Genomic DNA, 20,197 nt, shown 5'->3' with positions numbered 1-20,197 from the left:
GTGGTATATTGTGATGGAATACTATTGTGGTATAAGAAATGATGAACAAGCTGATTTAAGAAAAAATATGGAAAGACTTCTATGAAATGAGGTAAAGTGAAGTAAACAGAAATGGGAGAACATTTTACAGAGTAACAACAATATTGTATGAGGATCAACTGTGAATGATTTAGCTATTCTTAGAAATACAATAATCAAAGACAATTATGAAAGACTTATGCTAAAAAAATTCTATCCCTTTTCAGGAAAAGAACTGATAAAGTTTGAATATAGATTGAACCATACTTTTTCATCTTTCTTTATTTTTCTTGTTTTTAAAACTTTTTTTATGAAAAAAAACATGGAAATATGAAGATATATTTTGCATGAGTGTACACATATAATCTATATCAAATTGCTCACTATCTCAAGTCTGGGGAAGAGAAGTATGGAGGTAGAATATTTGAAAATCAAAATTTAAATAAATGTGAAAATTTTGTTTTACACATAATTGGAGAAAATAAACTATTAAATAAACATTTTTTAAAAATTAAAAAAAGAAAATATTTTGGTAACTTGCACTGTAATTCTTTCCCTTTATAATCTTGTGAATTGCATTTTACTTGCTTAAAACCATTATTTTTAGAAGGATTTAAGACTTTCTAGAATAGATGATTTTTAGAATTTCTACAAAGGTACAAAATTTTATGATTCCATCTAACACTTAGTAAGAAAATGCAAGCTGCCCCATAGCGTCAAGATTTAAGTTTCTTTAGGAATCTGTGCCTAATACCTGAAATATTTTCTTCAAAGATAAGCAAATCAAAGTTCAAAGCTAAGAGAGTCAAACCTGATAAAAAGGCAAATTTTCATAGGATCATATGATTCCCGATTGGAAGGGATCTTAGAAATCACCCAAGATAGAATTAATCTATCTTTATAATTTATAGAAGAGGAATCTGAAATTCAGAAATTATGATCTGCTTAAAGCCACCCAGTATATAATAGATTTGGGCTTCAAATCCAGGCCTTCTGATACCAGGAAAAATACAGTGAAAGTTAAGATTTTGTCATGTGAAAGAAGCTTAGCTGATCACATTTAGCTAATAAAAATAATTCATGATTATTTGATAAGTTAGGACAAACAGTGAGATAAGATAGCAAATACCTTCATTTCTCTGTTGTTTGTCAAACACAAACATAGGGGAATAATTCTCCCATAGTTTTATATTCATATTCATTTTCCTTTTCCTCTTAGGTTTGACATGGCACTTTGTTTTATGGTCCTCTAAAGGACTTAATGCTTGTACCACACCATTATTTGATATTGTATCTAATGATAGTTTAGAGATGAGACTCTACTCAAAACTGTATATCCAGCTAATGTATGTGTACTTGTTATCTGTTGTTCCTTATTTTTTCTCTGCAAAAACCCCATCTTGTCTGATTGTCCTTGCAAAAACACATCCTGTCTTCTTACCTGAATGAAAAGACATCTTTCTTCTTCCTTATCTCTCTTTTACACTTTACAGCCTTGTGGATTGTTAACCTCTTAAGTAAGACCCAAATTTTCAGAATATAAGTCTTTCCCCAAACTCTTTCTAATTTCTAAACTCCCTTTAAAGACTGGCCCATCAGCTTATGGCGTGAAAAAAATTTTTTGTGACTTTAAGAAAATCTCTTTGAATTCTTTCAAACCATGAACCATGACTTTTTTTTTTTTTTTAATTTAATAGCCTTTTATTTACAGGATATATACATGGGTAACTTTACAGCATTAACAATTGCCAAACCTCTTGTTCCAATTTTTCACCTCTTACCCCCCCACCCCCTCCCCTAGATGGCAGGATGACCAGTAGATGTTAAATATATTAAAATATAAATTAGATACACAATAAGTATACATGACCAAAACGTTATTTTGCTGTACAAAAAGAATCAGACTCTGAAATATTGTACAATTAGCTTGTGAAGGAAATAAAAAATGCAGGTGTGCATAAATATAGGGATTGGGAATTCAATGTAATGGTTTTTAGTCATCTCCCAGAGTTCTTTTTCTGGGCATAGCTAGTTCAGTTCATTACTGCTCCATTAGAAATGATTTGGTTGATCTCGTTGCTGAGGATGGCCTGGTCCATCAGAACTGGTCATCATATAGTATTGTTGTTGAAGTATATAATGATCTCCTGGTCCTGCTCATTTCACTCAGCATCAGTTCGTGTAAGTCTCTCCAGGCCTTTCTGAAATCATCCTGTTGGTCATTTCTTACAGAACAGTAATATTCCATAATATTCATATACCACAATTTATTCAGCCATTCTCCAACTGATGGACATCCATTCAGTTTCCAGTTTTTAGCCACTACAAAAAGGGCTGCCACAAACATTCGTGCACATACAGGTCCCTTTCCCTTCTTTATAATCTCTTTGGGATATAAGCCCAGTAGTAACACTGCTGGATCAAAGGGTATGCACAGTTTGATAACTTTTTGAGCATAGTTCCAAACTACTCTCCAAAATGGTTGGATTCATTGACAACTCCACCAACAATGCATCAATGCATGAACCATGACTTTCATACACTTTATTAACATTCTATCCCCTATTCTTTTCTGTCCTCATCCAAAAAAAAAATTAGACTGAGAGCTCATATATAGAAAAATAGCAAGTCTCATTTAAACTTGTGTTTCAGAGATGGAGCCAAGATGGTGGAGTAAAGGCAGGAACTTGCCCAGCTTCTCCTCCAAACTGCTCCAAATTCCTTTAAATAATGACTGAAACAAATTTTAGACTATCAGAACACACAAAAATATGGAGTAGAACATTTTCCAGCTGAGGACAACTTAGAAGTTTAACAGAAAAGGTTTTTGACTCCAGGGTGGGAATTCAGTGCCCAAGCCCAACCTGGCTCAGCTCAACCTCTGAATCAGGGACAGTACTTGGGGCTTCCAGATCTCTCAGCTCAGAGCCACTAGAGAGGACCTGGAAGGTCAGCAGAAAATGTCTGTGGAACCAGAATGGGAGGCCAGTACACAGTCCCAGCATGAGCCTAACCCCAGCCCCAGCTCCTTCCAGGGCCCCAGAATCAGCAAGGCAGGACCTTTGAATCAGCAGCGGTGCTAGAGGCTTCTGGAGCTCTCAGCCCAGGGACACCAGAGGGGACTTGGAAGGTCAGTGGAGAAGATCTCTGGCAATGGGCTGGGAGTCTGGTGTGCAGTCCCCATGCAGCCTGGGTCAGCGAAGCCCCAGCCCTGGCCAGCACACTAGATTTTACAACTACAGAGAAAATGAATCAAAAATAAACAAAAAACTTCTGATTATTGAAAGTTATCATGACAAGAAGAATCAAAAGGAAGCAAGAAAAAGCTTTTTACAGTGGAGGGGAAGAGGGGGAAGAGAGGATGAGTGAATAAATCTTACTCTCATCAGAATTAGCTCAAATAGGAAATAACAAACTCAACAGAGGTATAGAAGTCCTTAACTTCACTCCTCCAGACCCATCAAAATCCAATGAGAAGAATAAGTCTAGACAATAGCTGGATATAATAGATGATCTTTGTCTTTCTAAATGTAGGTCTTATCCAAGCTTCACTTTTGACTAAGGGCTAGGTAAAAATTGAAACAAAAGATGACCTAATTTGCCATCACATAAATATTAGCATGGGAGAGGAAGAGCCTCAAAATTTATGATCAGAACATAAACCAATTGCTATTTTGCAATTATTCTAAACCATTAAAACCTAAACTGTGAGACTTGAGGTGAGGGCTATTATTGACCATTCAATGAAGGACTCAGTGGTTCGTGTTTAAAGTCCTAGCCAAGTAAATCCATTATAAGCAGAGCAGCTATTCCTCCTTTTTCTACACTTCTGTGTCACCATTTTGTCATGCCCTCATTTTATTTACTCTTGGCAGGGGGCAAATGAAAGAGTGAAGGCATTACAAATCAGGAAATTATAACATTTTAAGTATGGTAAAATGCTTATTAGATTTTAAATTTGCAATTGCCCAGTAGATTATGATTAATGCTGGATTTTCCGAGTTCTTTGAGATAATGCTAATTTGGGATAAGTGCACACAGAATTTAAATGGCTGAGAAATATTTAAGTTCTATGTCTTTAAATCATCTTAAGGAAGAAGTTTTTCTTGGACCTTAGGGAAATGTCACTCCCAGAGGACATTTCCTGTTGTGGGAGGGGAGATCCTGGGCTGGCTCTATTTAGCTTTCCTACCTGAGCCTTTGCCTTCAAAGACTGTCAGCTTCACCTCTCACTCCAGCTTCTCTCTCCATGATGAAGTCAGCAATTCTGGCTTTTTTGGCCCTGGCCACATCTACGTGGGCTTTCTCTGATGGTGAGTTAAGATCTAATTGTGGGTATTTGGCAGCACAGATGTATTATTAATGATTTAATGGAATGACACAAAGTTTAAAATCTGGAGCAAAGGAAAATAGACTTGCAGAGCTAGATATAATCAGAGACACAAATTCAGAGAATCTTAGAGTGGGGCAAGAACTTAGAAACTACTTTGTACTTCAAAAGTATGTTACCTTAACAAGAATTTTATGTAAAACATCATTATGAAGTGGCAATCTATCCTTTGCTAAGAAATCTGCTATGCTACCTTATTACAGATACATTTCAGTTTTTGATTGATCTAATTTTTAGGAATGTTTCTTTCTGCTTTGTTGAGCTTGTTAAGTTGCTTTCAGTCATGTCTAACTCTTTAAGACCTCATTTAGGGTTTTCTTGCTTTTCCCTTTTCTAGCTCATTTTACAGATCAAAAAATGGAGGCAAATAGGGTTTAATGACTTGCTAATAACTCACATGGGTCACATGGATAGTGAGTGTCTGAAGTTGGATTTGAACTCAGGACTCCTGATATCAGGATACGCTATCCATGGTGCCACCTGATTATTCTGTTTCTCCTTGCATTGAAACAAATTTATTGTTAAGCAAATTCCTCTTATTCCTTTCTGTATTTTTGCACAATGGGGGCAAGCAAAACAAGTATAATACATATGACATCACTACTAATACATAAGAAAAACTTAGGTTTCACTTGAGTTTTCTTAATCATTCCCAGATGTTTCCACCAAGATTCATATGACATGATAAGATACTGGCTGTTTATTTCACAACATACTCAAGATTATGTATGACCTTCTTGAAATATGGTATCTAAAGAAGGCTTTCTGCTATTTTCTGACATCTTTGGTCCCATCTTTCTTCTCTCCTCTTCCTCTGCCATCACTATGTTCCATGTTCTCATCACCTCATTCCTGGACTACTGGAAAGAGCTTCTAGTTGTTTGAAATCCCTCCCCACTCCAAGCAATTCTCCATTCAGCTATCAAAGTTATTTTCATAAAATATAGGACTGACTAAATCACTTTCCTTTTCAATACATTCAAGTGGTTTCTTATTATTTGCAGGATCAAATACTATATCCTTTATTTGGATTTTAAAGCCCTCTATTGTTTTAGTCTTTCTTCCCTACAGTTTTCTTATTGCTTATTCCTTTCATATAGTCTGAAACCCAGTGACATTGTCCTCCTTGATATTCCTAAAACAGAACTATCAGTCACTCTATTCCATGCATTTTCACTGGACTCAGTCTCAGACATGAAACTCTCCCTTTCTTTACTTCTAGTTCCTCTATTCTTCAACTTCCCTGAAGTCTCTCACATAAAGTTCTACAAATACCATTTGCCAGTTCTTTTTTCTTAGTGACTTTCCTCTGAAATTAACTCGAATATATCTTGTATATGCTCAATATAGCTGTTTGCATGTTGTCGCTTCCATTAGATTGTGAGAAAACAGAGACTATTTTTCTTTCTCCTGTTTTTTTTTCTTTGAATCCCTAGTGATTAGCTCAGTACCTGATATAATGGTCACTTTAAAATTATTTATTGGATAGGATACTATTTCTCAAAGCATTTTAAAAGTATATTAACTTTTTAGGTTATAATATATATTGTTTTTATAATAGCTTTTTATTTTTCAAAATACATGCAAAGATGGTTTTCAACATTCATCCTTGTAAAAGTTTATGTTCCATAGTTTTCTCCCTTTCTCCACTTTCCCCTCTCCCTTAAACAGCAAGCAATGCAATATAGGGTAAACATGTACGATTTTCTAAACATATTTCCACATTTATCATGCTGCACAAGAAAAATCAGTTCAAAAATGGAAAAAAAATGAGAGAAAAAAACAAGCAACAGCAATAACAGCAATAACACCAATAAAGGGGAAAAACTTTATTGTTAGGGACAGGTAGGTGGTACAGTGGATAGAGCACCAGTCTTGAAGTCAGGAGGACGTGAGTTCAAATCTGGCCTTAGACACTTTTCACTTCCTAGCTGTGTGACCCTGGGCAAATTTTGCTCAGCAAAAAGATACTGTATTATAGTCCATATTCATTCTTCATAGTCCTCTCTCTGGTTGTACAAATGGCTCTCTCCAAACCAAATCTATTGGAATTGGCTTGAATCAATCATCTCATTGTTGAAAAGAGCCAACTCTATCACAGTTGATCATCATATAATCTTCTTGTTGTTGTGTACAGTGTTCTTTTGGTTCTCTCATCTCACTTAGCATTAGTTCATGTAAGTCTCTCCAAATCTTATATAATAATATCTCATTACATTCATATACCATAACTTAATAAGCCATTCCTCAGCTGATGGACATTCACTCAGTTTCCAGTTTCTTGCTACTACAAAAAGGGCTGCTACAAACATTTTTGCATATGTGGGTCCCTTTCTCCATTTTTATAATCTCTTTTTGATATAGACCCACTCACTGTCCAGAGACACTGTTGGATCAGAGTGTATGCACAGTTGATAGACCTTTGGGCATAGTTCCATAATAGCTCTCCAGAATGTTTGGATCAAATCACAACTCCACCAACAATGTATATAAGATAATATTGTTGTCCCATAAAATCAGCAGTCAATTAGTACACATTTTTAAAGTGATTACTGTTTGCCAAGCATGATGCTAAATGTTGGGGATACAAAAATGGCAAAAGATAGCACCTTTCCTCAAGGAGCTTACATTCTAATGAGGGGTAGAAGAAGCATGGAAACAAATATATAGAAATAAAACTATGTACAGATCAACAGAACATAATTGAAAGGGAGAAAAGACTAAATTGAATAGGAGATAGGGAAAGTTTCAGTTAAATAAAAGGGATTTTAATTGGAACATAAAAAAGGCAGTCAGGATGAGGCAGAACATCCTCATAGATGGGCATGGAGGGCAACCAGGAAAAATGTCCAAATGGAACAGTTAGGAAATTAAGGTCAAAGAGTAGGTGATAGGTGGATAAGTTAGAAAAATATTGGAAAGTAAGCAGCTGTTAGGCTATGAAGAACTTTGAATGTCAAACAGTATGTTGCTTATCTTCTAATGTGATCTTTTTTACTGTGAAATAACATGTTAAACATTTCATCTGTAGGTCAGATAGAAAAGTCTGATACTCCTTTAGGTACAATACCTTCTGAACTTGTCCAGAGGGAGTGCTAAAGTAACAGTGAAATCCACTATATTCTGATATGAGCACCATTTTGATTACTGCAAAAAAAGATCTACAACCATCCTTGCTGACTTTATCCTTAACCAATAGAGGTCAGAAAAAGAAAGGAAATATTATTTCATAGTAGGGCAGCTCATTTGTTAAAAACCTTTTTCTCTCTTTCAGATAATCAAGCAAAAGTAAGTCAAGTAAAAGGGACAAAGGTGAGTCCATTGGCTGTTATTGTTGTTTGTCTTCTGACTGGTACATAAATAGGAATCTGGATGTTTTTTGATGAGTATCGACTTTGGAGATAGCATTAAGTACTTGAAAGAGCTTTTTCTCTGATGTCATGTGAAAAGAGTTCTAGTCATGACTTTACCACTAATTTACTGTAAGACTTTGGCCAACTTCCTTTTCCTCTTTGGGTCTTAGTTTCTTTATTAATAACTTGGATGTACATAGTTTCCTTCATATTTCTAATAATTTATGTCCTGTAGAGCCAAAAAGAGCATGGGTAGCCAGAACATCTAATGGGATGTGACATACTTCCTCTCCCCTTTCCTTTTTAGTAAAAGGACAGGAGAATGACCTACCTATTATCTGCTAAAATCAATGGTAATCACAGCCTCCTTTAGTTCCCTGTTTCCCACAGACTGGATTGCTGTTGGGAAGTTGTTGGGGAAATCTCACAACCTGGAAATTAACATGGTAAAGAACTCACAAAAATTTTAAAATAGTCTATGATAAGTAAGATTTTGGTAATAAAGTTGGACGATGCCATAAATCTTTAACTCTTCTCCACATTAAGTCCTAGTAGTTTCCAGTCCTGATTCTTCTCTGCCTTTCTTTTGCCCATGCTTATTGAGCACTGGCATTCTGAATCTCTTTCTTTTCTTTCCATATTTTTCTGTTCCCTGAAAACTTGTGTTCTCCTGAAGGAGCTGTATTGCTTGGCATTGCTTCTAAAGTTGGCTCATTCTTCTCTGATATCTCCTGAATTATAGGAACAGAAGGAGGAATCAGTAAAACTCTCTCCACTGCCATGTTCAGAACCTCCCTAGGTCACATCACCCAGCAACCATTTCTCATCACTGAATGTTTATTCCATTCCCAGTAGTTTTTAGGTCCCTTTCTCTCTTCAAAAATTACTGTATCTAATTCACAGTTTTTTCTCTATTCTAATTACTTGGTTTCTCATTTTTCTCAGCCCCTAATTCTTCTTTCTCTAGCCTAATTACCCAAGAATGGATGATAACTTTGGTGCTCCCCACCCTTAACATTCACTTCAAATTTATACCAGATGCTAGTTATGACCGATTTTTTTGTTCTCTAAGGTAGCTTATAACTATAGATTCTATGGTTCATTTTAGATAGGAGAAAACTGGATAAGCAAGGGGAGTAATTGGTCCCTAAAGTCAGAAGACAAAGTAATAGGGGAAGATGGACATTTCACCTCAGAGTAGTTATAGGAGCTAAAGAGGGAGGATTAATGTTGAAACAGGGAGTAGATTTATCTTTTTTTTTTTCCAACAGATTAACTGCAGTAAATATTCTATGGTACAGGACAACGGTTTACTATGTCCAAGGTTCTTTGATCCACTATGTGGTAGTGATGGAAATGATTACAGCAATGAATGCATGCTCTGTGCTTCTAATCTGTGAGTATTTAATTTAGTGCTCTCCTTTCCCACCTTGTTTAGTCAAAAAAACTGAACTCATAAAAATGTCAGAGCTGATAAAGGCTCAAATGATCACTTGATTTAATCCCTTTATAATTCAACAAATCACACTATAGCAGGAATGACAAGTGGTTATGCAGTGATATTTCCAGTAACAAGAAACTCACTATAGACATTAGAGGTAGCCCATTCCACAGTTAGGCAACTTCAAATGTTAATACATTTTTCCTGATTTTGATCTAAAATCTGCCTCCTTATAACTAGAAGCAGCAGAGTGTAGTGAGTGGAAAGAATACTGTTCTGGCAACCAGGAAAAAAAAGTTTCAAGTCCAGATCTTGCCATGAACTCATTATGTAGTCATTGGCAATGAACCTCCCAACAAAGGATAGGTTATTTTGATTTCTGAGGTTTTCTTTACATTTTCTACATCCTCTTTATTGTTTAAATGGTTTGTGGTGACCTAGTAAAATAGATATTTTTAATCTCCAGCCATGTGAGACAATAGAGAAAGGGACTCAATTCATGTTTTCTTTTCTATTATGATAATTAATCCTGAACATCTTCTCTTATAGGGAGAAAAAACAGAATATCAGAAAGCTGCATGATGGAAAATGTGTAAGTATTGATTTTTTTTGCAAAGCAAATCATAGGTAAAATTGTATTATACAAAAATAAAGTAAAATCTGTTTGGTCTGAAACTTACTTATAATGCATTCCTCTAAAAGTCAGGCAAGAAAAGATTGATGCAGACAGACTAGGAAGTCAAAATAGAAAAGTCTCTCTATTTTTATTTTAAATATTTATCTTAATTAACAATACTATATTGTGGAACATTATAACACTTTGGGTTAACATGGTCAGGACTTAAAAGATAGCAATTTCTAATTCTTAGTTATCACTAAAAGAGTACTACAAATATTTGTGTACATATAGGTCCTTTTCCATTTTCGCTTTTTGATAACCCTTTGGGCATAGTTCTAAACTGCTCTTCAGAATGGCAGAATCAATTCCCACTAAGAATGTATTAGAGTCCTAAGTTTTCCATCTTTCCTTCAATAGTGATAGTTTGCCTTTTCTGTCATATTAGTCAATCTGAGGGGAGTGAGTTGTACATCAGAATTGGTTTAATTGGTATTTCTCTAATAAATAATGTTTTAGAGCATTTTTAAAATGATTAATTATAGCTTTGATCCTTTAATGTGGAAGTTTATCCTGACTGTGACTGCGTGATATTTCAATTATTTATTTCTGACTGCATGCAATATTTTTTCCTTGACTTGAGAGCTCTGGAATTTGATTACAATATTCCTGGGAGTTTTTTTGTTTTTGGATTTCTTTCAGAAGATTACTGGATTCTTTCAATTTTTTATTTCACCCTCTGATTATAACATATCAGGGAAATTTTCCTTGATAATTTCTTGAAACATGAAGTCTAGGCTTTTTTTTTTTTTTTTTGATCATGTCTTTTATGTAATCCAATAATTCTTAAATTTTATTTCCTTGTTCAATTTGCAGGTCAGTTATTTTTCCAATGATAGTTTTTTTTCCTCCACATTTTTTATATTTTTCATTCTTCTGATTTTGTTTTAGTATTGCTTTAAATGCTATGGAATCATTTAACTTTCCCAATTCTAATTTTTAAGAAAATATTTTCTTAATTTTTTTTTCATTATCCCCTCCAGTTTACCTTCTCCTTCCCCCTTCCCACACCCCCCCCATCCACCCCCATGTGGCTTTGCATGTAAGCTGTTCTGATTTTATTGTCGTCTTCTGAGTTTGTGCTATAATTTTCTCTGTTACTTTAGTAATAACTTTCCATAGTCAGGTTTTGGGTTTTGTCAGTTAATCATTTTTTTCCAAGCCTGTTTCCTATTTCTTGACTTTTCACATCAGTTTAGATCTGTTAAACTCAGCAGACTGAAGCTGAACTTGTTCTCATTTTCTACGTCTGTATATTATCACTCTCAGCCTCTGACTATTTTGTAAATCTTCCAAACTCTTCCCTTCAAAGATTTCCAAGTTTTTTTCTATGGACTTTAGCTTTATGTAAAACAACTTACCTTATCAAATTGTGAGATTCTTCTAACCCTTCCCACCTGCAGCTTAACCATTCCCTTTTCCTTAGTACCCTACATAAACTCTCTTCCAAGATCTCTCCTCAGGTAACCCAGAACTTCTTGTGTGGTACCCCGAAATTCAACTCACCTAAAGATCCCATTTCTCATATCTTTAGCTGTTTTCTTTTAAATTCAAGTTAACATATCGGCTTCAGAGGCACTGTCCTGTTTCAGGTTTTTCATGCTTTTCTTTTTAGAGCTATATCTGGTTGTTTGTAGGTTTTCATTTGTTCCAAGGTAGAATAACTTTCAGAGAGGCGTTGTCACTGCTCTCCTGGCCTGGCTTGTGTTCTAATCTGTGAGTGACCACATGTACTGTTTTTTGCCCTGGAAATGTGACCAGGGTTCCTCACTCACCTGTGGCGCCACAGATTATTTCTGCTCCCTGGACTATAAATAAGCAATGCAACAGATTTTGCATTCAGCAAAGGGGTTTCCGCAATCTCCTTTTGATTAAGTGTCTGATCCTCTCAAACATCTGTGTGCTAAGAGCTCTACAAGCCTCCCTCAGCACCTGCTGCTTGCTGCCAGAACACAACCCTTGCTACAGTCAGCTTCATTCTCACTCCAATGAGACAGACCTTTCCTGCCAACCTTCTGTTATCTTGAGTTAGGAAATTGCTTCACCCCAACCTTTTGTTAGTTTTGCTGCTCCTTTTGAGCAGCAATTACTTTTGAGAAATTAGTTTAGAGTGATTTGGAGGGGAATTTGGGAGGACTCAGTTGAGTTCCTACCTTTATATTGCCATCTTGGCTCCATCTCTCTAAGAGATACTTATAGCTGTCTAATAATGTAATTGGAGTCTTTGAAGAATGATTAAAGACTTATGACTACCTAATAAGATAGTGAATGATCACATTTGGGATCTTTCTGGAAAGAAAATACCTTAATTGGGTGGGAAGCTGGGTTGCATTTCTTCTATATTACCTCTCATTCTAAGTACTGAGCTTCCATCATGTGAAATGTTAAATCTTTTTTTTTTTTTTTTGGGGGGGGGGGTTATGTGGGATTAGGTTCAGTGTCCAAAAGAAGAACAGCCTTTGTGCACCCTTGAGTTAAGGCTCCACTGTGCTTCGGATGGAATAGCTTATTCCAATAAATGTACCTTCTGCAATGCTGTTGTGTAAGTACTGAAAATATAACTGGTTGGGAATGACACCCCTTTTTCCCAGGTCTTAGACCCCCAGCTAGTTCATTATCTTCTAGTGTCAGAGAACGTTTCTTTAGATCAAAGAGTATCCCTTGCCTTTTCCCTCACAGATTCTCATAATAAGGCTTCGTATCCATTGCTTGTTTGTGTATGTGTATTGGGAATAAGTTTTTTCAGCAAATAGAAAGCTTTATTTCATCCAGATAAAATAATAGAATACAGATTGGAATCCTGTCAAAAAGCACACCTTCCTTCTGGGCTGATTTTCTCATAATCTCCTACATAGACACCATAGGAAATAATGAGGACACCAAATGAAAAAAAAATATACCCAGAAGAGAAAAACAGGGCCAGCATAAAATTTTGGGGTACATCTACAGTCATCATGACATGATGATGAAACAAATAAGTTTGAGTAGGAATGCTCTTAAATAAATTAAGAGAATTAAAGAGAAAGAGTTATGTCAAGAAACCTATAGAGAAAAAACCTTAAGGAGTAATTAGTCAATTGTCTCAAAAATTACATAGAAGTAAAAGATGATGATTAAAAGCATTAGAATGAAAAGTTAAAATTTGATCTGTAACATTGGAGAGGATTATTAATTGAATAATGAAATTAGAAATCAGTTTGAAATAGGCTTCTCTTGAAAGAAAGCATAAGAGGAGAGAAAGTGAACAATAAGTAGAGTTTGTTTTCCCAACTATTTTGAGTGGTAAATTGAGGAAAAATATAAGATATAACATAATAGGAAAATTATAAGGCATAAGGAAGATTTATTAAAGGTGTGAAAACTTGCAGGCTTGTGTATCCATCAGGGAAGAAACCATTAGAAAAGGACAGATAGAAAATTAAAATTACTATGATATTGGGAACAATCTGCTGAGGAAGATAGAAAGAAGAAGATTTCATAACTATACCCTCTTCTCCTTAGCTAATAACTTTCATAATAAATGTTACTCTATTGCTGAAAGCTTTTGCTTTTGTCTTTTAAATTAAATTAATTTTAGGGGAGTAATCTATATTTGTACTAAAAAAAAGGAAGGAAGATGTTTTAAGTAAGACATTTTAGATTTGTAAAATAATTCTTTGACCAGTATAGACTGCATGATTTTACCTTCTTAAATGTCTTTTATTCAAACATAGATAATTCTTTGTCACTAGAAGGATCAGGAATCTTCCCTTATTTTCAAGACTTTTATCATTTCTCCACTAGATTGAGGTGATGAATCTTGGTCCTTTTTTTCAGTGCAGGATTTCCTATTACTCCATTTTAAAAGTTCACAACTTCATGGCCTGATTTAATGATAAGTGATTTCAACCTTTCCTAGGATCTTATTCCATAACTAGCTTATTACTTTGAATAAAGACCTAGTCCACTCAGTGAAGCATTAATAAAGGTCCTATTATATACAAAATACAAAAAAGATAACCCTTGCTTTCAAAGAATTCATAGTCTTATGGGGGTGAGGATAGATACAAGGAAGCTTAAAAGTGAGGGGAAGGTTAAAAAGAACAAGGTATTTAAAAGGTGCACTGAACAGAAAGTCTGAAGAAATCAGTACAATCTGGAGGGGAATGCAAATGTGGACAGCTTGGGTCCCCTCTTTAAATGGAGGTTCAACAAATTTAAATGGAGCTTCCAACAAATTGAATGGAGCAAATGTTGAGAGTCCATACATCTTTGAAATCCAGCCATGGAGTGAATTTTTAGGATGAAGATATTTCTATGGAATGATAGAGAAATTTCTGAGTCATTTGTGAAGTTGGGAGAGGAATGGATACCATACTCCAAGAATGAAAGAACTTTGACAGTGGAATAAAAATTCACTGAAAAATTCCATCAGTTTCAGTTTCCCTTGTGTTTTAAATAAGCCTAGGTTTTACCTTGAGGAATAACATAATTCACATTTGGGGCAATGTGATACTTTCTTACCAAAGTAATCTACCTAAGCACATTTTAAAAAGTGACTTATATTTGATCCAGTTTGCTAAAGCATAGTGTGATGGACATTTTTGCAATGAGATCAGTGTGGTAGTCTATATTCTTTGTACCAATTTGATAACATGAAATATGACATATTCACACATACTAAAAGAAGGCTAGGTGGAGCAGGGGCTACAGAACTAGATTCTGAGTCAGAAAGACTTGGGTTCAAATGTGCTCTCAGACACTTACTAGTAACCTAGGCAAGTCATTTAAATTTTGCCTAAATTTTCTCATCTTTAGCTTATAGTGATGATATATATTTCCCAGGGTTGGTGTGAAAATCAAATGAGAAAATAAATGTAAATCATTTAACACAATGCCTGCAATGTAGTAAACATTGCATAAATATTGACTATTATTATTATTACATATTAAGACCACATATCTTAATTTAGATAATATGTCATGACCATTTTGCTCTTACCTCCACTGCAGTGTTTGTTAGATATTGTATATTTTAAAATGTAATCTACTTGAGCACTTGTCTCTCTTGCAGGAAAAGCAGGAATCGTTTAACCTTAAAAAATTATGGAGCTTGCTGAGGTCCAAAAGCAGTATGTTTGCTATCTAGAAGCTTCCTTGTTTGGACCCCACACATAATCCTTTGGTTACCTCTCACCTGATTTTGACTGTGGTCCCTGACTATTTTCTGATTTACAACAATAAATACTTTTCTGCATGAGTTCTATGGAAAGTGTGAATGGTTTTTCCTCTATTGAAATATTATTTCACAAAGTATACTGTACCCTACTGTTTATTTCCCAAAAGTTATATGGGTAATGACTAGAAGAATAATGATCAAGCCCACAAGAAATTAATTCTTTCTGGGCATACAAATGCTTTATCATCTCTATGAAGATTTAGAATTATGACACAGTTTTAAATATTTCTGCTGTGGCCTATGTGTGCCTGGACAAGGAATTTGTCCTCTTTGGTCCTAAGTTTTCCTATAAAATAAAGAAGTAGGAAAGACCACATTAGGATTTTAGTGCTTAAATTAGTAAGGGATCTTAAGAATTATCTGTTCTATTTCTTTCCTTTTATAAATTATAAAGTTCTAGGTTATAAACTAAATAAATGTATTTTATTATATATATGTGTACATGTGTATGTGTGTGTGTGTGTGTGTGTGTGTGTGTGTAGTTTTAAAAATGCAGTAACCAAATTAGTCTGTTTTGTTTCCTTTTGTACTTTTTCAAAACATTTTTATTGTTTTATTGTAATCATTTACATTTCTCTTTTTCTTGTAAAATAAAGAGTAAAAGTGAATGGGGGTGGGAGGAATTCTGCCAAATGAACCTTAAAGAAATGTGACATTGTGAGCAGTATTCCATATGTCAGGTTTCTAATATCTTTTAGCAATTTGGTAGACTTGTTCTGTAATCTCTTCTTTGGAGCTAAACTTGTTCATTGTATTTTGGTAGCCTTGTTTCAATTGCTTATTTCTTGCTTTTCTTTCTACTGTCAACCTTGTAGTTTTTATGTATGTTATTTTTCTGGTTGTGCTTAGTTGTATTTGCAGCAATACCTATCTTTTTTATTCTTTTTATCTTCATCATCTTTGGTTTTTTAAGGAAGCTTCATATTTCAATATGTTCATGTACTAGCATTGGTTTAGCTCTTTCCCCATTTGTAGGCATCTGATTTGAGTTCCTTATCCTTGTGAGAGTGTTGCTATAAATTTTTGGTGTTTATGGTTCTTTTTGTCATTGATCTTTGAGATATCTGCTTAGCAGTGTAATCTCTAAAGCAAAGGATATGAATATTTCAGTCACTTTTTTGAAATAATTATTGACATTTCACAATCTTCCTTTAATATTACAAATATTATTTCAATTTATGGCTCAACATTATACGTAAAGATAATAAACTTGAATCCTTTCCAGTAGTATCAAAGGTCAATCAAGGTTGTCAATTATCATCACCATTATTTGATATGCCTCTAGAAAAGATAGCTATGGAAATAAAGCCAGAAAAAGAAATAAAGGGAATAAGTATAAGCAAAATGGAAAGGAAATTGAGGCTTTTTGTAACTGATAACATTGTTTTCTAAGCAAACTTTAGTCAATTTTTAAAAAGTAGAAATAATACTGGATTTCAAATTACATTACAAAGCCATAATCATCTAAATAATTTGGTATTAATTAAAAACAAAAAGTTGTTTAGTGGATCAAATTTGGAATACAAGAAGCAGAAGCCAGTAAACACAATAATCTTGTAGTTGATTAACCAACAAGCTACAACTTGTAACAACTTAGTAGTTAACAAAAACTACTAAGAAAATCAGAATGCAGTCTGGCAGAAATTAGGTATAGATGAGCTTCGGAAATCATATATCGCGTAGAGCTTCAAACGAATATAAGATTTATATGTAAAGATGATATCATAAATAAATTAGAGGAATAAAGAAAAAGTATCTTGCAGATTATGAATAAAGAATTATTTATGACCAAAGAAACAAAAATAATTATTATGCAGGATCATAGAAAATAAAAAGGGCAATTTGAAACCCATTAAATTAAAAAGATTTTGTACAAAAAAAATGGAGCTAATTTAAAAAATAAAAGCAAGCAAATTATGGGGGAAAAGCTTGGCAAAACATTTCTAAGACATACAAATAATTTATATGTATAGAAATGATATACTTCATGAAAAAGAGAAAGAAATATGCACACACACATGCATATATAACATATATTCCTAATCTTTATGTATTCATACAAAAATATTTTGCATATATTATACTATTTTTGTATTTATGTATATAAGGAAATTTATTTTGCTTCACTCCACATTTTTCGCAAATATCTCTTTTCTCCTCCTACTGCTCTTCCTCTTCTTTCTGCTTCTGCTCTTCTTAATCTTATTCCTGTTCCTACTCCTGCTCCTGCTACTCCTCTTCCTTGTCTTTCTCTCCTTCCAATGGGAGAGGTGGATGGGAAAATAAAGAGATTTTTGTTAATAGTAGAAATAAAAAAAGAAATAAATATTTAAGAAGACTTTTGGCTTAACTATCATAGGATTTATAGTAAGAAAGAACCTTTGTAATATTTTATTAAAAAAAACAACCCTTTCTTTTTTATGGATGAGGAAGATAACTTGCCCAGGGTCACAGAGGTAGAAGTGGGTTTGGGTGTTTTCACTTTAAATACTGTGCTCTTGCCACAATGTAATAATGGCAATTACATAATAATAACAATATAATAATGCTAGTCAGAGTTGATTCATAAAAGACTCTAATCTTTATCTATTCTTCCACTTCACATAAAATCAAAATTTAAAAAAAAATCACCAACTCAGATGAAAAATGGACACAATGTTAAAGTTGACCAAATACTGTAGTGCTTTACCATTTCCTTCTCTAAAAGATCCATATTGTGAGACAATCAGAGATTAAATGACTTACTCAGGATCACATAACTAGCAAGTGTCTGAGTCTGGATGTAACTCAAGTCTTCCTGACTCCAGTCTTAGTGCCACTATCTACTGAGTGACACTGACTGTCTTCTAATCAGTGGTTGCCTCTTTTCATTAGCAATATGAATGGTTTTGTCCCCTGTTAGACTATCTTTTTGCCTTCATTTTTTTTTTTCTCTTGCAATTGCTAGCATTTCTAGAACTATGAGGAACTGTAGGGAAACTATAGAACTAAAGGGAAGAAAGAGAGCATCTTTGCATTTGTTTTGTACTCTTACATTTTTTGGAGAAAATATCTAGTGTTTCCCAATTTCTTTTCTTAGTACTTCCTGCACTTATCATAGTGTTTAGCACATTTTAGATACTAATTCCCTGTAACCTACATGGTCTTTTTATATTTAAAAAATCTAATGCTCTAAAACACATATATTCTTCAGTTTCCATGATTTTTCTCTCTTCTTCATCTCACATCACTCACATGTCTTCTACCACTCTTTTATACTCCATCCCTCACATAATGAGGTGGTCTTAATCCTTACCAAAGCTCATCCCTATACCTATTCAAGTGATGCCATTCTATTCAAACTCCTCCAACAGATTGTGCTGTGTCATCCCTATTTTATCATTTATTTTCAATCCCTTTTTACTGTTTCCCTCCTTATAACCTATAAACAGGTCTCCTCCATAAACATTTATTATGTACTATATGCCAGGCTAAAGATGAGGGGTACCAAAAAAAAAAAAAAAAAAAGACAAAAGACAATCCTTTCCCTCAAGGAATTTGCAAATCAATGATTCAGGACACTGGCCTTCTAGCTATTCCAGGAATAATATTTTCTACCTCTTGTCTCTAGACATTAATTCTTACTGTTTCCTATAAATAGAATGCTCTCTCTTCTTTATCTCTAATTACTGACTTCCCTGAATTTTTAAATTTCAACTAAAATCCCATCTTCTAAAGTAATTCTTTCTCAGCCCCTCTTAATTCTACTGCCTTCCCTTGTCTAATTATTTCCAATTTTTCCAGCTTGCTTAGATTGTGAGATCCTTGAAGGCAGGAACTACCATATTTTGCACCTTTTTGTATAACAACACTTGGCACAGTCCCTAACATATGAGAGACCATTCATGTTTGTTCATTTTTCAGTCTTATCTTTCTTATCATGATCCCTTTTGGGATTTCTATGGCAAAGATACTGGAGTGGTGTGCCATTTCCTTCTCCAGCTCATTTTATGGATGGGATACTGAAACAAACCGAGTTGTGACTTGCCCAAGATCACACGGATAAAAAGTGTTAGAAATGAAACTTCAAACTCAAATCCTTGGAGTGGATGAAGCCTTTTATTATGTTCCTGCAAGAAGGTGGTGCAATACTCCTTTAAGAGAGCATACAAGCAACTCATAGAAACCTGACCCAGCAGTTACATCCTATAATCCCACCTTAACTCCTCCTTCTTCTCTTCTTTAGGGTTTCCACTGAAGGAGATCCTTTCCAAGGTCTAGTGTTTTATTACACTCTCATTACATACAGCCCTTGTACCTCTCCCCCCCACACCCCATGTCATATCATCATATATTCAAAAATAATAGATAGCTCCTCCTTAAGAGAGAAACAGTTAACATACAGGAAGCTTATTAAATATGCTCAATTAAAAATTTAGCTTGCCTGGGGCATAAAACCAGTTTATTTGCACTCAACCAGTACTTGCTATTACCTCTGTTGACTTAAGACATTTCTGTGTTCACTTCATCCAGGATATGCTGACCATAAAACTTACACATATCACATTCTTTTCTACCATGGCAACTTCTACATAGCATTTCTGTGAGACTGAAACTTCTCAAATGTGGAAAAAACAAAACCCTACAATCATACTTTTCATAATTCCTTTCTCTTCTTTTAATGGGGATTTTATTTCCACATTTTTCCCTTATGTTTCATCTCTTCAAATCTTTTTAACATTGACTCACTTTTCTCATCTGCATTCTGATACTCTATAGAAGTAATTATTCTAATTTTATTCTTACTCTATATAAGCCTAATTCCAAATAGAATCTTTATGGTATGAGGGAAGAGCTGTGGGGAGTTGGTGAATAATTTGGGGAGAATGGTGACTAAACGTCTCAGTTGGTTTCTCAGGCTTCCTATTCTCAAACCTTCCAAACCCAAATCAGTAGTATTTTGAACTAATGCATCATCTGTACAGTAGGGAGAGTATTAGCAAAGCAAGGGGGAAGGGATACAGATATCTAAAAGAATCAAGAACTTTCCTCCTCCACTAATTTGAGACCATCCAAAGAAAGGAATTATTAATGTTGCAATCAAAAACGTCTTCCTCTTAGA

At 34.4% G+C, this 20,197-nt stretch overlaps 1 protein-coding gene across 1 annotated transcript; it reads left to right on the top strand.

Annotated features, from left to right (window-relative positions):
* The first annotated feature begins 4,208 nt into the window (after window positions 1-4,208).
* LOC116421682 (double-headed protease inhibitor, submandibular gland-like) lies at window positions 4,209-15,123 on the top strand. The gene is made up of 6 exons (XM_031953710.1): window positions 4,209-4,331; window positions 7,683-7,720; window positions 9,033-9,157; window positions 9,752-9,794; window positions 12,311-12,420; window positions 14,932-15,123. The coding sequence occupies exons 1-6, from the start codon at window positions 4,268-4,270 to the stop codon at window positions 14,975-14,977; spliced, it is 426 nt and encodes a 141-aa protein (XP_031809570.1). The 5' UTR covers window positions 4,209-4,267; the 3' UTR covers window positions 14,978-15,123.
* The last annotated feature ends 5,074 nt before the right edge of the window (window positions 15,124-20,197 follow it).

The sequence above is a fragment of the Sarcophilus harrisii genome, chromosome 2, assembly GCF_902635505.1.
Source record: "Sarcophilus harrisii chromosome 2, mSarHar1.11, whole genome shotgun sequence".
Taxonomy (NCBI): domain Eukaryota; kingdom Metazoa; phylum Chordata; class Mammalia; order Dasyuromorphia; family Dasyuridae; genus Sarcophilus; species Sarcophilus harrisii.
The sequence above is the reverse complement of the archived record's forward strand: the minus strand, read 5'-3'. Positions and strand labels throughout refer to the sequence as shown.

Bases quoted from the DNA above. Each gene is read 5' to 3' on its own strand.
- LOC116421682 (XM_031953710.1), top strand. From the start codon at position 4,268: ATGATGAAGTCAGCAATTCTGGCTTTTTTGGCCCTGGCCACATCTACG. The intron at 9,795-12,310 runs GTAAGTATTGAT...ATGTGGGATTAG, and splicing joins AGCTGCATGATGGAAAATGT to GTTCAGTGTCCAAAAGAAGA. The intron at 12,421-14,931 runs GTAAGTACTGAA...TCTCTCTTGCAG, and splicing joins ACCTTCTGCAATGCTGTTGT to GAAAAGCAGGAATCGTTTAA.